We start from the raw sequence: 19,610 nt of genomic DNA, 5'->3' as shown, positions 1-19,610 counted from the left end.
AACTGATAGCCTAGGGCAACAGCAGGTCACTAGGGGAGAAGATCCACCAACTTCCACGTAATACTTCCAGAAGTGTGTTTTAAGAAACATGAGGTCTATGGAAGATAATAACCGGACCACAACTGACAGTTCTGTGGCAGTAGAATTTAGGTGGACAATGGTTAAACAAAGCGAAATGGGTTTCTTTTACTATGGATTTTTGGTACCTTTAAAAGATTGCAACAACATGAAGCTAGAAAGATTGATTATATGTTGTTTCCTAAACAAATCATTTGACCACAAAGACCAGCATTCCATAGAACACACTCTTAGGAAACCCTATTCTTTGGTGATCTGGGCCAGTCCTCCATCCCAATGATGCTTATCTTCTCCTGAAAACCTATCTAGATGGGGGAAACCCCACTGATAAAGCATGGGCTTTCCCCTAAGGAGCTCTACCTTTTCCCATTGAGGTCTTCCCTCAGTCTGTTCTTTCCCACTCTGGATTTCTTCAAACATTGTTTGGCCTCTTTTCCCAAAGGTCCCAGCTCTGCCCTTTCACTGTCCTCCACCCCTACCCTCTGAACTTTGGGCAGGCTAAGGGCAGCTTCTTGGAGGTAAGGTGGGTCCACCCTAATATTCCTTACCAGGTGTACATAGGGAACGAAGTAGCCAAGGGCAGCAGCAGCAATCCCGAAGGCCCAGATGCGGTAGGTACGTTGGCGGAATACTCGCATGTTGAAGTACTTTCTAAGCTGAGACAGAATGCGTTGGCACAGGGTGCGGACACCTCTCTTGTTTGGGGTGTCCTGGGAACTGGGTAGGAGTGGCCGGTAGGTGAGCGAAAGCAGCGTAAGAATGAACATGAAGGTACTCAGCACCTGGAAGGTTTGGGCGAGCTTGATCTTAGCCCCCAGTGTTTTGATGAGAAGAGGAAAGGATATGGAGAAGATGCTACTCCCAGCAGACACCACACCATTGGCCAGACCCAGACGGCGTTGGAAGTAGTGGCCCAGGATGACGAGAGATGGCTGAAAGGCGAAGGAACAGCCACAACCAAAGAGAATCCCATAGGTGAAATAACGCAGGCTTAGTGAGCTGTGGGAGAAACACCAAGAGCTGTTCTCAGCAGCCTGACCAGCAATCCACCTGCCCTCTCCCATCACCCTCCTGAGACCTGAATACCCCCCACCATTAACCCACAACCCCACTTACCACTGACCCTCAGAACAGACAAAGAACAGGACTTTCTTATCCCTATTTTGCAGATGAGGAAACAGAGGCTCATAGAAGTAATTTACCCAATGTAGCATAACTGAGGATCAGCAAAGCTTGGACTTGACTCTAGTCTGCATGACTCTAGTTTGAATCATAGTACCCTATCAAAGAGAATTGTTCAAAAGAATGCCAGAACTAACCTATGCAATGGCTGGAGAAGAGGCTACAAGAAGGAAGTCAGGGCCTTAGAAGAGTTTCACCCACTGCTCACCTAGACACCATGGGTAGACTTGTAGCCAAAGCTTTATCCCAAGTAACAACAAAGGTCTGCAAGGAGCCAAGATCCTGGAAAGTCAAGATCCTCCATGGGGCTCTACTTTCTCTATGCTCAGGGCCCTTTATATTTCAGAAAATGGCTGGTAGTTTCCTGAGAAACCTCATCCCCAACCCTACCCAAGGTCTAGATAACCCAAGACCCTGTACTCCAGACCCTAGATGATCTCCCTGGGGATCTTGAAGTAAGGAGTCTCTTTAACTTCCAGAGCCCAGCTACTGTTGCTGGACAGGGTATGGATTAGCCTCCCAGAGTAGCCTGGCTGCTTGATGGGAAGTGGAGCCTCAAAGAGGTAGTGGGCCTGGCCAAGTAAGGCAGGTTCTGGCTTAAAACTCTAAGGTTCTGCTGTGGCCATAAGCCTCTGTAACAGAAGGCAAAGTGCCAAAAGAGAAAAGGCCATGGGAAGGTCAGCTTGGCCAGCTATCTGCCCTTAGACAATATTGGCACAACCTAGGGAAGAATTTTGTTTTCTTTTTGAAGCCTCCACATGTTTTGCAATAGTTCTTATCTGACTATTTAATTAACTAATACTCTCCATGGTTAGGCAGTTCCTCTCCATAGATGGACCCAGTCCTCATACAGCAAAGGATTAGGGCTCTGCTATAGAGATGATGTGGTATTAGCACTCATGATTCTAAGGCAAATATAACACCATTGCTTTTCTTTATTTATATTTTTATTTAAGTGTTTCTTTAAATTCCAGTTAGTTAACATACAGTGTAATATTAGTTACAGGTGTACAATATAGTGATTCAACACTTCCATACAACACCCAGTGCTCATCCCAACAAACGTGCTCCTTAATCCCCATCACCCATTTAACCAATCCCCTAACCCACTTCTCTGGTAACCATCAGTTTGTTCTCCTTAGTTAAGAGTCTTTTTTATGATTTGCCTCTCTCTTCCCCCCCCCATGTTCATCTGTTTTGTTTCTTGAATTTGACATATGACTGAAATCATATGGCATTTGTCTTTCTCTGACTGACTTATTTCGCTTAGCATAATACTTTAGCTCCATCCACATTGTTGCAAATAGCAAGACTGCTTTTCATCTGCTTACATTCAGTGGATATGAGCAAAAGCTTTAGTTTTAAAAGGGTTGCCTCCACTTGGACACATAGCTAAGCCAACTGCTCCTTTTCTGTCAGATTTTTTTGGGATTGGCCTGGTCTGGAGGCCTTGTCTAAGGGAGAGGAATTAGGAAGGTCTAAGGGAGACCTTCAAGGAGAGGTCTAGTGGGGGCAAAACATGCGACTTAGTTTAGAGTGCTGTCTGGTAGATCTATTTCTAGCAGGGCCTCAAGACAGGAAGCCCCTGCATAGGCTTGCCAAGGCCTCCCCAGCTCTGCCTACACTCTGTCCCATCTCATGCCATCTAAAGGAACTCAGAACCCCGATTCAGACAACAGGAAGGATGACTTAGAGCTCTAGCCACAAGCAGAACTATTTTTCCACTGGACATGAAGCCATCCAGAAAGTTTTTTTGGCTCTAAAGATGTTCTTACAGAAAGGCAAAGGGGGTGGGGAAGGGTTTAGGGGCTGGAGAATAGAACGCCTACTCCATTGTGCCTAAAGAAGAGTACCAGAAAAAAAAAATGCATCTGAGTTCCCTCCCCTCCTGTAACTGAGCCGATGTGTACTGGAAGAGAAATGGGATCCGTATGTTGCTAATTTGTTTACACATTGCTCTGCTCAGAATTAAAAAACAGGGCTCTGCTGTGTAGTGCTGAGACTGGATCCACTTCTGAGGCCCAGCTCCTTCACTCAAGGGGCCAGGCACCAGCTAGCTGAGGGTAAATGAGGCCAACCACCAGAAGGATCTTGAAAGGGTTTGGGGGGGGGCTGCCATAGGAGGGCTGAGCACATTCCAAGCAGGACATGGTTTTCCTCTCCTCTGTCCCAGTTGGATGGGAACAAGCCAAGAAATCATTATAGGCCATATCCAAGCCAGAAATGCTCAAGTCATAAAGAAAACTGGCTCCCTCTCACAGGGCCCAGTTGTGGCAGAACCCAGTTATCTTTCTCCACTGTGAGTGGAAACTTAGGCCTAGAGAGTATAACCATAGTCCTTCTCTGGTGAGCCAAGATCAGAAAGCAAGTCTCTGACAAGTTAGCCATGTCTCCAGGCCAGCATTCTCATACACTAGCCCAGGCAGATTGGAAGTAGGAGGTATAATAACTTCCAAAGTGTCTTTGGCAAAAAGTCAACAGACTTCTTTAGGAGTCCCATATTCCTCAGGCCATGGTGGAGGGTTTTTATTTCTCCCCTCCCCTGCAGACATGCTTCTGCAGGGTTGGCAGAAAGAAACCAGAAAATGAACTTACAGCCTGCTTCTTGCCTGATACTACCAAGTTTTGACAGTAGGACCAACTGGACCAGAGTTTGAGGTAAGCCTGGGCCTGGCTGGGTAGCTGGATGCTAGGTCTAGACCCCCAGTGGGGGATGCTCCTAAACATCCCTTCTCATGCCCAAGACATGTTTTTTTTTCTTTCCCAAATTATCCATACATTGGCAGCCAGAAATACCTGGAAAGGAGCCAGAAATGCTAAGCAGTCTTGGGTTGAGCTGACTTCTTTTTCAATATAAGATTCCCTCAGGAATCCTGTAAGGTGGGTGTTTCACATGGATTCACTCCAGAAGCTCATTCCCAGGAAGACAAGTGAGGTCATGAGTTGTGTGGCATATTGAAGGGGAATAGAAAGGCAGAGCTGGAAGAGACCTGAAAAGACCATCTGGTCTAATCCCCTCATGTACAGGTATAGAAACTGAGGCCCAGATAGGGGAATGGTACTCATCAATTGTTCCATAACCATTTAGTGGCCAAAACTGGACTTAGACCCAGCTTTATGAACTCCCAAGCTTAGGCTCCTCCCACCACTTTGGAACTCTTGGGTCCTCTTTGGGGATATTGCATACCAATGTGTCCTGGAGACCCTACCTAGATGAATCCCATTGGACAATGATTCTTTGAGAACCCTACATGGAAAGGGCCACAGCGGATTCTGCAATGAGAAGTGTCCTTAGTTGAAGCCCAGAAAGAAGCCAACCTTCAGCCTTGGGCAAATGGCCAGCAACTTCTAGCCTTACCTGGTAAAGGAGCTGGTATGGAGGCCTATGAAAGCGACAGCAGCCCCTGCAGTTGCTGTGATTCGGCAGCCCAAACGATCAGTGAATATACTCACAATGGGAGAACAGAAGAAGATCATGCCCATTGAGAGGGCTCCTACCCATGCTGCAGAGAAAAGAAGCACAAAGACAACTTAGCTTAACGTGGTACCCAGTGATGCCGCTGGTATCTCAGTTCTTCTTCTCTGGCCTTCCACAGGGGATATTGTATTGGCCTCACTGCCATCCTGCTGGTCCCTAATTGTCAGAGAGGTTAGGTGGCTTTCATAGCACTTATAGCAGGGCAATGTGTGAACCATGAGTTTAGTTAATAAACACACCTAGAACTTCAGAGCTGGGGTAGGGGGCCTTTAAAGATCAAGTCTATGATGGGATATTCTAGCTAGTCACCACATGGCTGTACTACATTTCTCAGCTACTTTGGCTGTTTGGTATGACCATATGACTGAATTCTGACCAATAGGTTGTGGGTGAAAGTAGTACACACTACTTCCAGGCCAGGACCATGAAAAACTCCCATGAGATTTCTGCTTTCCTGTGAGCTGTAACTACAAAGTGACCTTGTAAGCCATGTATTAAGATGGGCAGAACTGCCATCAGTTCTGTCTGGGCCCCTAGATAACTACATGGAGCAAATTTCCCTCTCCGGTCTGGAACCCCTTCTCCGAACATTGCATAAGAAATAACGAAACTTCTTTTTTAAAATTTAAATTCAATTAATTAACATATAATGTATTATTAGTTTCAGAGGTAGAGTTTAGTGATTCCTCAGTTGCATATAACACCGAGTGCTCATTACATCAAGTGCCCTCCTTAATGCCCATCACCCAGTTACCCCATGCCCACACCCACCTCCTCTCTAGTAACCCTCAGTTTGTTTCCAATAATTAGGAGTCTTTCAAACTTCTGTCCTTTAATCCACTGAATTTTTGAGGGCCATTCTTTACAGCAGTGAAACCAACATGAACTAAAACAAAAAGATTCCTCCACTACCATTTTACTGATAAAGATACAAGTCCAGAAATGTGAAGGGACTTATCAAAGATCACACAGCAAGTTAGTGGCAGAGCTGGGACTCAAACCCAACTCTTCTTATTCCTAGTCCAAAGTTCATTGTATTATTTCTTCTATGGGGATGAATGAAGCTTTCCATAATTGGAGGTGTGCAAGCAGATGCATATAAAACAGGGGATTCAAGAATTGGGGTCAGACCTTATGCCAGTTAGAATGGCAAAAATAGACAAGGCAAGAAACAACAATTGTTGGAGAGGATGTGGAGAAAGGGGATCCCTCCTACATTGTTGATGGGAATGCAAGTTGGTACAGCCACTCTGGAAAACAGCGTGGAAGTCCCTTAAAAAGTTAAAAATTGAGCTACCCTATGACCCAGCCATTGCACTACTGGGTATCTACCCCAAAGAGACAGACGTAGTGAAGAGAAGGGCCATATGCACCCCAATGTTCATAGCAGCATTGTCCACAATAGCTAAATCGTGGAAGGAGCCGAGATGCCCTTCAACAGATGACTGGATTAAGAAGCTGTGGCCCATATATACAATGGAATATGACTCAGCTATCAGAAAGAACGAATTCTCAACATTTGCTGCAACATGGATGGCACTGGAGGAGATAATGCTAAGTGAAATAAGTCAAGCAGAGAAAGACAACTATCATATGATTTCTCTCATCTATGGAACATAAGAGCTAGGAAGATCGGTAGGGGAAGAAAGGGATAAAGAAGGGGGGTAATCAGAAGGGGGAATGAAACATGAGAGACTATGGACTACGAGAAGCAGGCTGAAGACTTCAGAGGGGAGGGGGGTGGGGGAATGGGATAGACTGGTGATGGGTGGTAAGGAGGGCACGTATTGCATGGTGCACTGGGTGTTATATGCAACTAATGAATCATCGAGCTTTACATCGGAATCCAGGGATGTACTGTATGGTGACTAACATAGTATAATAAAAAATCATAAATAAATAAATAAATAAATAAATAAACCTGGATGCTTACTAAAAAAAAAATTGGGGTCAGATTTGGACTAGCCAACATTTTAGGCCCTTCCAGGCATGCTAAACCAGATTTATAGCCTTAAGCATATTCTACCGGGCTTCAGGGCCAAGGAGCATGGGAGTTAATTACGCCTTCAGGAGCCAAGGTAAAGCTTGTGTTGGCCATTGGAACAGTCCTGTGAAGATATTAAGACTAAAGAGTGGGGAAGTCCACAGACAAAGGCCTCCTGGAATTGTATGAGGACACAAGGCAGATTTAGGAGCCACCCAGGGATTTCTAAGGACACTGTGCAAGAAGTCATGTAACCCTCATGCTGAAATCCTTCATCTGAGCCTATGTTCGTCAAATCCCTGACTCCAAACTCAAATAAGAAGAGTTTATTCTGTTTATAAAGGTTCTTAAGTGTCCATAACAATCCTCACCAGGGAGGAAGAAATTTATCCTTTTACTTAGATTCTCTAACCCCTCAGAAAGAAAGCTCATTTTTTTTTTCTTTGAAAGCTGTTATCAAGTTTCTTCTTAGGCCTCTTTTCTAGGCAAAATAATATTAGTTGCCTTAACTTTTTTTCCTTAGCTTTAATTTCTAACTCAGTAATTACTTTCAGAGCTCTCCTCTGAACATGTTCCAAGTCTTCATATCATCATCAAAAAGCATTCACTGAGTATCACCAGAGCAAGGTAACAGGCCAGGTTCTGTCTCTCTTCAACTGTGGAACCCCAAGTCAGTCAGAGAAGTGCAGTCTGAGTTGGGTCAAGGCTAGTCCACCATCTGCGTCTCTTATCTCGGTGCCTAATAGGTTGCTCAGATCCCCCCTGCGAATATTTGCTTTTCTGGGGCACCAGCTTGAGCCCTAGCTGTCTGGCTTCAAAAGTACTGGCCCGGGACAGCAGGAAACCTGAACTTTCTCATCACAATTTTACCTCTTACCTTGCAATTTCATCTCTTATCAGCCATGGGACCTTGAGCAAGTCACACATCACTTCTCTAATCCTATTTTCTTATCTGTAAAATGGGGATTAAAATTCCTGATGTGCCTTCCTTCAAGTTTTCTTTTAAATAATAATCAGTTGTAATCATATTTAAGAGAGCTTTATAAATACCAATAGTCACACCATATACAAAAATTAATGCAAATGGATCATAGGCTTAAATGTAAAACTTAAAACTAAAAAATCTTACAGAGCAAAGCATAGGAGAAAATCTTTCTGACCTTTAGGTAGGCAAAGATTTCACAGAAATTAACAAAAAGTATGATCCATATAAGAAAAACATTGATGCATTAGACTTTATCAAAAGTTAAAATTTCTGCCTTTCATAACATACTGTTATCAGAGTGAAAAAGCAAGCCACAGGCTGGGAAAAATATTTACAACACACATATCTGACAAAAAGACTGGTATCCAGAACACAAGTGTTAGTTGACTCTCATAACTCAATAAGAATAAAGTAAGCAATCCAGTTTAAAATGTGGGCACAAAATTTGAACAGACATCTCACATGTACACACACTATGAATGAAAATTAAGCACATGAAAATATGCTCAATATCATTAATCATTCAAGAAATGCATATTAAAGCCACAGTGAGATACCCCTACATACCCACTAAAAAGGTTTTTAAGAAATTTCAATGCCTACTACTGGAGAGGATGTAGAGGAGCTGGAAATCCCACACACTGCTGGTGGGAATGCAAAATGGTATACCAACTTCAGAAAACAGTTTGGCAGATTCTTGTAAAGGTCAACATACAATTACCACATGACTTTGAAATCCATTCCTAGGTATTTACCCAAGATAAATGAAAACTTGCGTTTTCACAAAAACCTATACCTAGATGTTCATAGCAGCTTTTTTTGTTTTGCTTTTGTTCTTGTTTTAAAATTTTATTTAAATTTTAGGTAGTTAACATACAGTGCAATATTGGTTTCTGGAGTAGAATTCATAATTCATCATTACATACAACACCCAGTGCTCATCGTAACACATGCCTTCCTTAATACCCATCACCCATCTAGCCCATCCCCAACCCACCTACCTCTGTCAACCCTCAGTTTGTTCTCTCTCATTAAAAAAAAAAGATATCCAGATGGCTAACAGACACATGAAAAACTGCTCAACATCACTCATCACGGAAATATAAATCAAAACCATGATACGACACCATCTCACACCTGTCAGGATGGCTAAAATTATCAAGACAAGAAACAACAGGTGTTGGCAAGGATGTGGAGAAAGGGGAACCCAGTTGCACTGTTGGTAGGAATGCAAACTGGTACAGCCACTCTGGAGAACGGTATGGAGGTTCCTCAAAAAGTTAAAAATATACCTACCCTAAGATCCAGCAATTGCACTATTAGGTATTTACCCAAAGGATACAAGAATACAAATTTGAAGGGACACGTGCACCCCAATGTTTATAGCAGCATTATCTACAATAGCCAAAAAATGGAGAGAGCCCAAATATCCACCAACCGATGAATGGATAAAGAAGATATGGCATATATATACAATGGAATATTACTCAGCAGCTTTTTTTTTTGTTACTGCCAAAACTTGGCAATAACTCAAAATGTACTTCAACCAGTAAATAGGGGAGTGGGTATACATTAACATAATAGATTACAACTCTACAATAAACAGGAATGAACTACTGCTACCGGCAAAAACTTCAACAATTCTCAAAGTCATTACACTAAGTGAAATAAGCCAGACACAAATGATTTTATTTATATAAAATTCTGGAAAAGGCAAAACTATGGGGACAGAAAAACAGATCAGTGAGCATCAGGAGGAAGGATGTGGGTGGGGAAAGGATTCATTACAGGGGAGCATGAGGGAACTTTCTGGAGTGATGAAATGTATTTTAACTCTAGTATGGTATTCTTTTGTCAAAATTCATAGGACTGAGCATATTAAAAAGGTGAATATTACCATATGTAAATTATACCTCAATAAATCTGACGTTATAAAAAAAGAGAGAGGGGGGAGGGAAGAAGAAAGTGCCAGTGAGAGATCTCATTTATGATGTATGTATTTTTATTCTGGAAGGATTTTCCAAAAAAATAGTTCTAGTGTATTGTCAAAGAGGAAAATACTACACTCATTAAATCGCCTTGCTGACATTTCATCAACTAGAACTCATGATTATTTGGCCCTTCTGAATATCTACAAAACAATGAAAACCGATGACTGGGCTTGAAGGTAACTTTCGTACAAAGAAAGTTTAAATTATATTTGATATAGCATTTTTTGGTTAATGACATGTATCCATCATTATGGTATCATACAAAATATTTTCACTGCCCTAAAAATCCTGTGCTCTACCTATTCATCCTCCCTAACCCTTCCAACATCTGACAATCACTGATCTTTTTATTGTCTTCATAGTTTTGCCTTTCCCAGAAGGTTATATAGTTGGAGTCATACATTGTGTAGTCTTTTCAGATTGGCTTCCTTCACTTAGTAATATGCATTTAAGGTTTCTCCATGCCTTTTCATGGCTTAATAGCTCATTTCTTTTTAGCAGTGAATAATATTTCATTGTCTGGATGTACCACAGTTTATCTATCAACTCACCTACTGAACTAAAGGACATCTTGGTTGCTTCCACATTTTGGCAATTATGAATAAAGCTGCTATAAACATTTGTGTGCAAGTTTTTGTGTGGACATACATCTTTGACATATTTGGTTAAATACTAAGGAGCTCAATTGCTAGATCATATGTTTAATTTTGTAAGAAACTGCCAAACTGTCTTCCAAAGTGGCTGTAACATTTTACATTCCCACTGGCAATGAGTAAGAGTTCTTGTTGCTCTACATCCTTCTGGCATTTGGTGTTGTCAACGTTCCAGACTTTGGCCATTCTGATAGGTATGTAGTGGTATGTTATTGTTCTCTATTTTAAATTTTTTATTTAAATTCAATTTAATTAACATATACTGTATTACTAGTTTCAGAGGTAAAATTCAGTGATTCATCGGTTGCATACAGCACCCAGTGCCCATTACATCAAGTGCCCTCCTTAATGCCCGTCACCCAGTTTCCCCATTCCCCACCCCTCCCCTCCAGCAACCCTCAGTTTGTTCCCTATAGTTAAGAGTCTCTTATGGAGATAATGCTAAGTGATATAAGACAAGCAGAGAAAGACAATTATCATATGATTTCTCTCATCTATGGAACATAAGAACTAGGAAGATCAGTAGGGGAAGAAAGGGATAAAGAAAGGGGGGGTAATCAGAAGGGGGAATGAAGCATGAGAGACTATGGACTCCGAGAAACAAACTGAGGGCCTCAGAGGGGAGGGGGGTGGAGGAATGGGATAGACTGGTGATGGGTAATAAGGAGGGCACGTATTGCATGGTGCACTGGGTGTTGTATGCAACTAATGAATCATCGAACTTTACATCAGAAACCAGGGATGTACTGTACAGTGACTAACATAATATAATAAAAAAACATTAAAAAAAAGAGTCTCTTATGGTTTGCCTCCCTCTCTGTTTTCATCTTATTTTATTTTTCCTTCCCTTCCTCTGTTCATCAGTTTTGTTTCTTAAATTCCACATACAAGTGAAATCATATGGTATTTGTCTTTCTCTGACTGACTTAATTTGCTTAGCATAATACCCTCTAGTTTGATCCGCACATCATTGCAAATGGCAAGATTTCATTCTTTTTGATGGCTGAGTAATATTCCATTATATATATATTTATATATACCAAATTATGGAAAGGGCCCAGATGTCCATTGACAGATAAATGGATAAAGAAGATGTGGTGTATATACATACATACATACATACATATGGGCTCTTACCATAATTTGGTTGTTGTTCTTTTCATTTGCATTTCCTTGATGACATATGAAGTTGAGTACCTCTTTGCATGGTTATTTCTCATCTGTATATTTTCTCTTTTTTTAAGTTTCTATTTGAATTCCAGTTAGTTAACATATAGTGTAATATTAGTTTCAGGTACACAATACACTGATTCAACAAATCCATACAACACCTGGTGCTCATCACAAGTTCACTCCTTAATACCCAATATCTATTTAACCCATTCCCCCACCCACATCTTCTTTTTCTTTTTTTTAAGATTTTATTTATTTGACACACAGAGAGAGAGAGCACAAGCAGGGGGAGCAGGACAGGGAGAAGCAGGCTCCCTGCTGAGCAAAGAGCCCAACACAGGGCTCCATCCCAGGACCCTGAGATCATGACCTGAGCCAAAGGCAGATGCTTTACCAACTAAGGCACCCAGGTGCCCCTACGTCCTCTGGTAACAATCAGCTTGTTCTCTATAGTTAAGAGTCTGTTTCTTGGTTTGCCTCTCTCTCACACATATAGGTCTTTTTTTTTAAAGGGAGGAGCAGCAGACAGAAAAGGAGAGAGAGAATCTTAAGCAGGCTCCATGCCCAGCATGGAGCCGGATGCAGGGCTTGAGATCATGACCTGAGCCAAAATCAAGAGTGGATACTTAGCTAACTGAGCCACCCAGACGCCACCCACATTTGGGTCTTTAATCCACTTTGAATTTATTTTTTTATTTTTTTTTAAAGATTTTATTTATTTATTCGACATAGATAGAGACAGCCAGCGAGAGAGGGAACACAAGCAGGGGGAGTGGGAGAGGAAGAAGCAGGCTCACAGCGGAAGAGCCTGATGTGGGGCTCGATCCCATAACGCTGGGATCACGCCCTGAGCAGAAAGGCAGACGCTTAACCGCTGTGCCACCCAGGCGCCCCTGAATTTATTTTTTGGTATGGTGTAACAAAGTGGTCCAGTTTCATTCTTTTGCATGTTACTGTCCATTTTCCCAACACTATCGTTGTCTTTTTCCCATTGGATATACCTGTTTTGTTGAAGATTAATTGACCATAGAGTTGAGGATTCATTTCTGGGTTTTCTATCCCATTCCATTCATTTATGTGTCTCTTTGTGCCAGTACCATACTGTTTTGATCACTACAGCTTTGTGATATAACTTGAAGTCCAACATTGTGACACCCCAGCTTCACTTTTCTTTTTCAAGGTTGCTTTGGCTATTCAGGGTCTTTTGTAGTTCCATACAAATTTTAGGATTATTTGTTCTAGCTCTGTGAAAAATGTCGGTGGTATTTTGATAGGAACTGCATTAAATGTGTAGATTGCTTTGGGTAAGATAGACATTTTAACAGTATTCTTCCAATCCACGAACATGGAATGTCTTTCCACTTCTTGGTGTCCTTATCAATTTCTTTCATCAGTGTTTTATAGTTTACAGAGTACAGGTCTTTTACCTCTTTGGTTTGGTTTATTCCCATGCATCTTATTGTTTCTGGTGCAATTGTAAATGACATTGATTTTTTAAAGGTTTTATTTATTTGTCAGAGAGAGATAGAAAGTGAGCACAAGCACGTAGAGCAGCAGGCAGAGGGATAGGGAGAAGCAGACTCCCCCCTGATCAAGGAGACAAATACAGGACCCAATCCCAGGACCCTGAGATCATGACCTGAGCTGAAGGCAGATGTTTAACTGACTGAGCCACCGAGGCATCCCAGCATAGATTTCTTTACATTGACTTTGTATCCCGTGGCTTTATTGAATTCATTTATCAGTTCTAGCAAGTTTTTTAGCAGAGTCTTTTGTGTTTTCTACATATGGGTTCATGTCATGTGGAAATAGTGAAAGTTTTACTTCCTCCTTGCCAAGTTGGATGCCTTTTATTTCTTTTTGTTGTCTGATTGCTGTGGCTAGGATTTCTAGTACTATGTTAAATAAGAGTGGTAGGAGTGGACATCCCTCTCTTCTTTCTGACCATAGAGGAAAATCTTTCAGGTTTTCCCCATTGAGTGTTATGTTACCTTTGGGATTTTCATATATGGCCTTTATTATGCTGAGATATATTCCCTCTAAAGCTACTTTGTTGAGGATTTTTATAAAGAATGGATGCTGTACTTTATCCAATGCCTTTTCTGCATCTATTGAATTATCACAGGGTTCTTATCCTTTCTTTTATTAATGTGGTGTATCATATTGATTTATTTGTGAATATTGAACCACCCTTGTAACCCAGTAATAAATCCCACTTTATCATGGTAATGAATGATTTTTTAAATGTATTGTAGCATTCAGTTTGCCAGTATTTTATTGAGAATTTTGGCATCCATGTTCATCAGGGATGTTGATCTGTAGTTCTCTCTCTCTCTTTTTTTTAAGTGGGGTCTTTGGTTTTTTAATCAAGGTAATGCTGACCTCATAGAATGAATTTGGAAGTTTTCTCTCCTTTCCTACTTTTTGGAGTAGTTTGAGAAGAATAGCTTTTAACTCTTCTTTAAGCGTTTGGTAGAATTCACACATGAGCCGTCTGGTCCTGGACTTCCATATGTTGGGAATCTTTGATGACTGATTCAATATCTTTACAGGCTATCAGTCTGTTCAGGTTTTATATTTCTTCCCTCTTTCAGTTTTGGTAGTTTATATGTTTCTAGGAATTTATCCATTTCTTCCAGGTTGTTCAATTGTTGGCATATAGTTTTTCATAATATTCTCTTATAATTGTTTGGATTTCTGTGGTGTTGGTTGTTCTTTCTCCTCTCTCATTTGTGATTTTATTAATTTGGGTCCTTTCTCCTTTCTTTTTGATAAGCCTGGCTAGAGGCTTATCAATTTTATTATTTTTTTCGAAGAACCAGCTCCTGGTTTCATTGATCTGTTCTATTGTTTTCTTAGTTTCTATATCATTTATTTCTGCTCTAATCGTTATTATTTCCTTCCTTCTGCTGCCTTTAGGCATCAACTGTTCTCTTACTAGCTCTTTTAGGCGTCAGGTTAGGCTGTTTAGTTGTGATTTTTCTTGCTTCTTGTGGTAGGCCTGTATTACTATTTACTTCCCTCTTATGACTGCTTTTGCTTCATCCCAAAGGTTTTGGACCATTGTGTTTTCATTCTCATATGTTTCCATGTATTTTTAAAATTTCTTCTTTGATTTCATGGTTGACCCATATTGTGCAGTAGCATGTCGTTTAACCTCCCTGTGTTTGTCGTCTTTCCAAATTTTTTCTTGAGGTTTTCTTCTAGTTTCATAGCGTTTTGGTCAGAAAAGGTGCATGGTACAACTTCAATCTGTTTGTATTTGTTGAGGCCTTTTTTGTAACCTAACATGTGCTCTATTCTGGAGAATGTCCCATGTACACTTGAAAAGAATGTGTGTTCTGCTCTTTTAGGATGGGATGTTCTATACGTATCTGTTAAGTCCTTCTGATCCAGTGTGTCATTCAAAGCCATTGTTTCCCTGTTGATACTCTGTTTAGATGATCTGTCCATTGATGTAAGTGGGACGTTAATGTCCCCTACTATCATTATATTGTTATCAATTAGTTCCTTTACGTTTGTCCTTAATTGTTTCATTGATTTGGGCTCCCATGTTGTGTGCATAAATATTTACAGTTGTTAAACTTCTTTTTGGATTGTCCCCTTTATGATTACACAGTGACCTACTTTGTCTCTTGTCAAAGTCTTTATTTTAAAGTCTAGTTTGTCTGATAAAAGTGGTGCTACTCCAGCTTTCTTTTGATACCCATTTGTATGATAAATGTTTCTCCAATCCCTCACTTTCAATCTGCAGGTATTTTTAGCTCTGAAATGAGTCTATTGTAGGCAACATACAGATGGGTTTTTGTAAGATTATTATTCAGTCTGACACCCTGTCTTTGACTGGAGTTTTTATTCCATTTACATTCACAGTAATTATTGATAGATACATATTTATTGCCATTTTATTACTTGTTTTGTCATTTTTTCCCTGATATTTTCTCTGATCCTATCTTGCTTTTATAACTTTTGGTCTCTCCTTTGTGCTCAAAGCCTCCGTTTTAATATTTCTTGTAGGGCTGGTTTAGTGGTCATGAACTCCTTTAGTTTTTGTTTTTCTGGGAAACTACTTCTCCTTCTAGTTTAAACAATAGCCTTGCTGGATAGAGTATTGGCTGCACATTTTTTCCCATTCAGCACTTAGAATATATCATGCCGCTTTATTCTGTCTTGCCAGGTTTCTGTTGAGAAATCCCAGCTAGCCTCAGGGGTTTCCCCTTATAAGTTAAGGCCTCCTTTTATCTTGATGCTTTTAAGATTTTTTTCTTTATCACTATATTTTGCCCATTTAATTACAATGTCTTGGTGTTGGCCTGCTTTTGTTGATGTTGATGAGAGTTCTCCCTGCCTCCTGGAACTGGATATCTGTTCCCTTTCCCAGATTAGGGAATTTTTCAGCTATTACTTCTTCAAATAAATTTTCTTCCCTTTTTCTCTCTCTTTTTCCTCTGAGACTCCTACATCAACAAATGTTATTACATTTGAGGGAGTCATTGAATTGCCTAAGTCTATCCTTGTATTGCATAATTCTTCTTTCTCTCTTTTGTTCAGCTTCATTACTTTTCATTACTTTGTTTTCCAGGTCACTAATTCATTCTTCTGCTTCTTCCGGCCTGCGGTTCATTGTATCTAGCCTGTTTCCAATTTCACTTATTGTACTCTTCATCTATGATTGGTTCTTTTTTAAACTCTTTTATCTAGTGGTAAAAGTTTCCTTGATGTCTTCTTTCTTTTCTCAAGCCCAGTGAGTATCCTTATGATTGTTGCTTTAAATTCTCCATCAGGCATGTTACTTACATCTGTTTCAGTTAGATCTCTGGCTGTAGCCTTATCATCTTTCATTCAAAATAAATTCCTCTGTCTTTGCATTTTGTCTAAATCTCTGCCTTTTTCTTTGTGTTAGAAAAAGCAGTTATATCTCCTGCTCCAGAAAGTAATGGTCTTATGAGGAAGGGGTCATTAATCCCAGGGCCTGGTGCTTCAGGAAGTGTCTCTGGTATGCGCAGCACTTGCTCTGCTATTATGTTTTGGCTGCTCTGTCCTCAGGCCAGTCCTCTGCAGAGGTTCTCCTTGCCTGCTCTGGGCAGTGTTTGGTCCCTGGCCTGAATGTGACAAGTTTTAACCAGTGTCCTTTGGTCTGCTTGTGAAATGAAACTGGACACCTTCTCCACCAGAACTGAAGCCCTGCAGAACTCTCTTGTCAGGAAATGTCATGTGGGCAGGGGTTTGTGCTGGTCTGGGGGAGGGGCCTGCTAGACTGGGATTGAGGAAAGCATGATTGAGAAGGGTAATCCCACCAGAGCACAGGGGTGGTGGGACTTGTATGCAAGTTTGGCAGCCAGTGCCAGCACTATGCTGTTTCCTACAGGTGGCTCTGTGTTTAATCTGAGGAGTCGGGGAGGGAAATGTCACCCACCAGCTCCTTTGTTTCCAGAGAGGTATCTCCACGAATGCTGCCTCTCAGGGATAGCTCTGAGAACAGTGAATAATCTCCCTCCTGTGTACTCCAGGTACTCTTCGGATTGCTGTTTCCACACTGTCTGCCTCTGGTTGTTTGCCTGACTTCTCTCCAGGAGCAGCACAGTGCCCTCAGGGCTCTATTCCAGCCAAGTCTGCTGACTTTGTAACTTCCAGGCTTTAAGCCCCACTGGTTGCAAACACTCATGAAATTCAGCCCCCTTCATTTTCTATGCTAATGGCTTTGGGGAAATGTTCTCCTTGTGCATTCACCTGTGTGCTCCTCTCTCTCTTGCCCTTCTCTACAACCAGTGCTCTCTCCCCTCCTCAGCACCCGTGATCTGTTTCTCCTCTTAACCACATCTCCACACTTCCTACCTTCTTCAATATGGCCTCTTCTCTTCTTTTAGTTGTGGAGTTTTTTTCTTTTGGTTTTCAGGTTAATTTCTGGGGTATTTGGGATAATTTGATAGTCTTTTAGTTGTGTTCATGGGACAAGGTGAGCCTAGGGCCTTCTATTCTGCTACCATCTTCCTCTAAGATCTGTGTATTTTCTTTGATAAGGTTTCTGTTAAACTTTGGCACATTTTTTTAACTTGGCTGTTCATTTTCTTATCATTGAGTTTTAAGAGTACTTTTTATATTTTGGATAACAGTCTTTTATCAGATATATATTTTGCAAATATTTTCTCCCAGTCTGTGGCTTACTTTCTCATTCTCTTGACATTGTCTTTTGCAGAAGTTAATTTTAATGAAGTCTGCCTTATCAATTATTTTCTTCATGGATGGTACCTTGGTGTTGTCTGGGAAACAAACCGAGGGCTTCAGAGGGGAGGGGGGTGGGGTACTGGGATAGGCCAGTGATGGGTATTAGGGAGGGCACATATTACATGGTGCACTGGGTGTTATATGCAAATAATGAATCATGGAACATTACATCAAAAACTAAGGATATACTGTATGGTGACTAACATAACATAATAAAAAATTATAAAAAAATAAATAAAGGGAAAAGATGCAATATGGCTGAAAAAAAAAGTCATTGCCCTACCCAAGGTCATCTAGGTTTTCTCCTATGCTATTATCTAGGAGTTTTATAGTTTTGTGTTTTATATTTAGGTCTGTGATCCATTCTGAGTTAATTTTTGAGAAGATTGTAATGTCTGTGTCTAGATTCATTTTTTGTACATGGATATTCAGTTGTTCCAGCACCATTTGTTGAAAAAACTCTTCATTCTATAGTATTGTTTTTGCTTCTTTGTCTAAGTTTAGTTAGCTATATTTATGTGGATCTATTTCTGAGCTTTCTATTCTGTTCCACTGATCTCTTTGTATATTCTTTCACCAATATCACACTGTCTTGAATATTTTGCCTTACAGTAAGTCTTGAAGTTGGGTAGTGACATCCTCCAACTTTGTTCATCTCCTCTAATATTGTGTTGGCTATTTGGAATCTTTTGCCTCTCCATGTAAAGTTTAGATTCAGTTTGTTGATATCCACAAAATAACTTGAATTTTTATTGGGATCACATTGAATCCATATATAAATTTGGGAAGAATTGACATCCTGACAATATTGTGTCTTCCTATGCATGAACCTGGAAAATCTCTCCATTTATTTAGTTCTTTTTAAATTTCATTCATCACAGCTTTGTACTTTTCATCATATACAATGTGTATGTGTGTGTGTGTGTGTGTGTGTGTGTGTGTGTGTGTATAGTTAGATTTATACCGAAGTATTTCATTTTGGGGGCTCTAATACAAATGGTATTCATTTTTAAAAGTTCAAAATCAACTTTTTCCTTACTGGTATATAGGAAATCAATTGACTTTTGTATATTAATTTTGTATCCTGCAAGCTTGGTATAATTACTCATTAGTTCAGGAGTTTTTTGTTGATTCTTTCAGATTTTCTGCATAGATGATCATGTCATCTGTGAATAAAGACAGTTTTATATCTTCTTTTTTAATCTGTATACCTATTATTCCCTTTCCTTGTATTATTACACTAGCTAGGACTTCCAGAATGATTTTGAAAAAGAATGATGAGAGGGAATAACTTTGTCTTACCTGATCTTAGTGGAAAAGCTTCAAGTTTATCATTATTAATTATGACATTAGCTATAGGTTTTTTACATAGATTTTATTTTATTTTATTTTATATAATAATTTTTTATTATGTTATGTTAGTCACCATACAGAATATCCTTAGTTTTTGATGTAATGTTCCATGAACCATGAGAGACTGTGGACTCTGGGAAACAAACTGAGGGCTTCAGAGGGGAGGGGGTGGAGGATTAGGATAGGCTGGTGATGGGTATTAAGGAGGGCATGTATTGCATGGTGCACTGGGTGTTACATGCAAATATATAGATTTTTTAAAAAATCAATCTGTTTGGGTTTCTTTTAAACTTTTAAATTCTGAAATAATTGTAGATTCACAGGAAAGAGCCAAAATAATCCAGACAAGTTCCATGAACCCTTTACCCAGTTTTCCCCAATGGTTATCTTATGTAACTATACTAAAATATCAAAATCAAGAAATTTACATTGGTTCATTCTCAAACTCAATACACGAGAAACAAATAAACAAATCATAAAATGGGCAGAAGATATGAACAGACACTTT

General features: G+C 40.2%; 1 protein-coding gene across 1 annotated transcript in view; it reads right to left on the bottom strand.

The window, feature by feature from the left end:
- SLC16A2 (solute carrier family 16 member 2) overlaps positions 1-19,610 on the bottom strand; it is a 90,811-nt gene that overhangs the window by 9,094 nt on the left and 62,107 nt on the right. Inside the window, exons 2-3 of the mRNA XM_002929128.4 lie at positions 4,619-4,763; positions 627-1,077 (exon numbers count right to left, since the gene is read on the bottom strand). Coding sequence (XP_002929174.2) covers positions 627-1,077; positions 4,619-4,763 — 596 coding nt within the window. The remainder of the gene's footprint in view (positions 1-626; positions 1,078-4,618; positions 4,764-19,610) is intronic.

Source organism: Ailuropoda melanoleuca, chromosome X (genome assembly GCF_002007445.2).
Source record: "Ailuropoda melanoleuca isolate Jingjing chromosome X, ASM200744v2, whole genome shotgun sequence".
Lineage (NCBI taxonomy): Eukaryota > Metazoa > Chordata > Mammalia > Carnivora > Ursidae > Ailuropoda > Ailuropoda melanoleuca.
The sequence above is the reverse complement of the archived record's forward strand: the minus strand, read 5'-3'. Positions and strand labels throughout refer to the sequence as shown.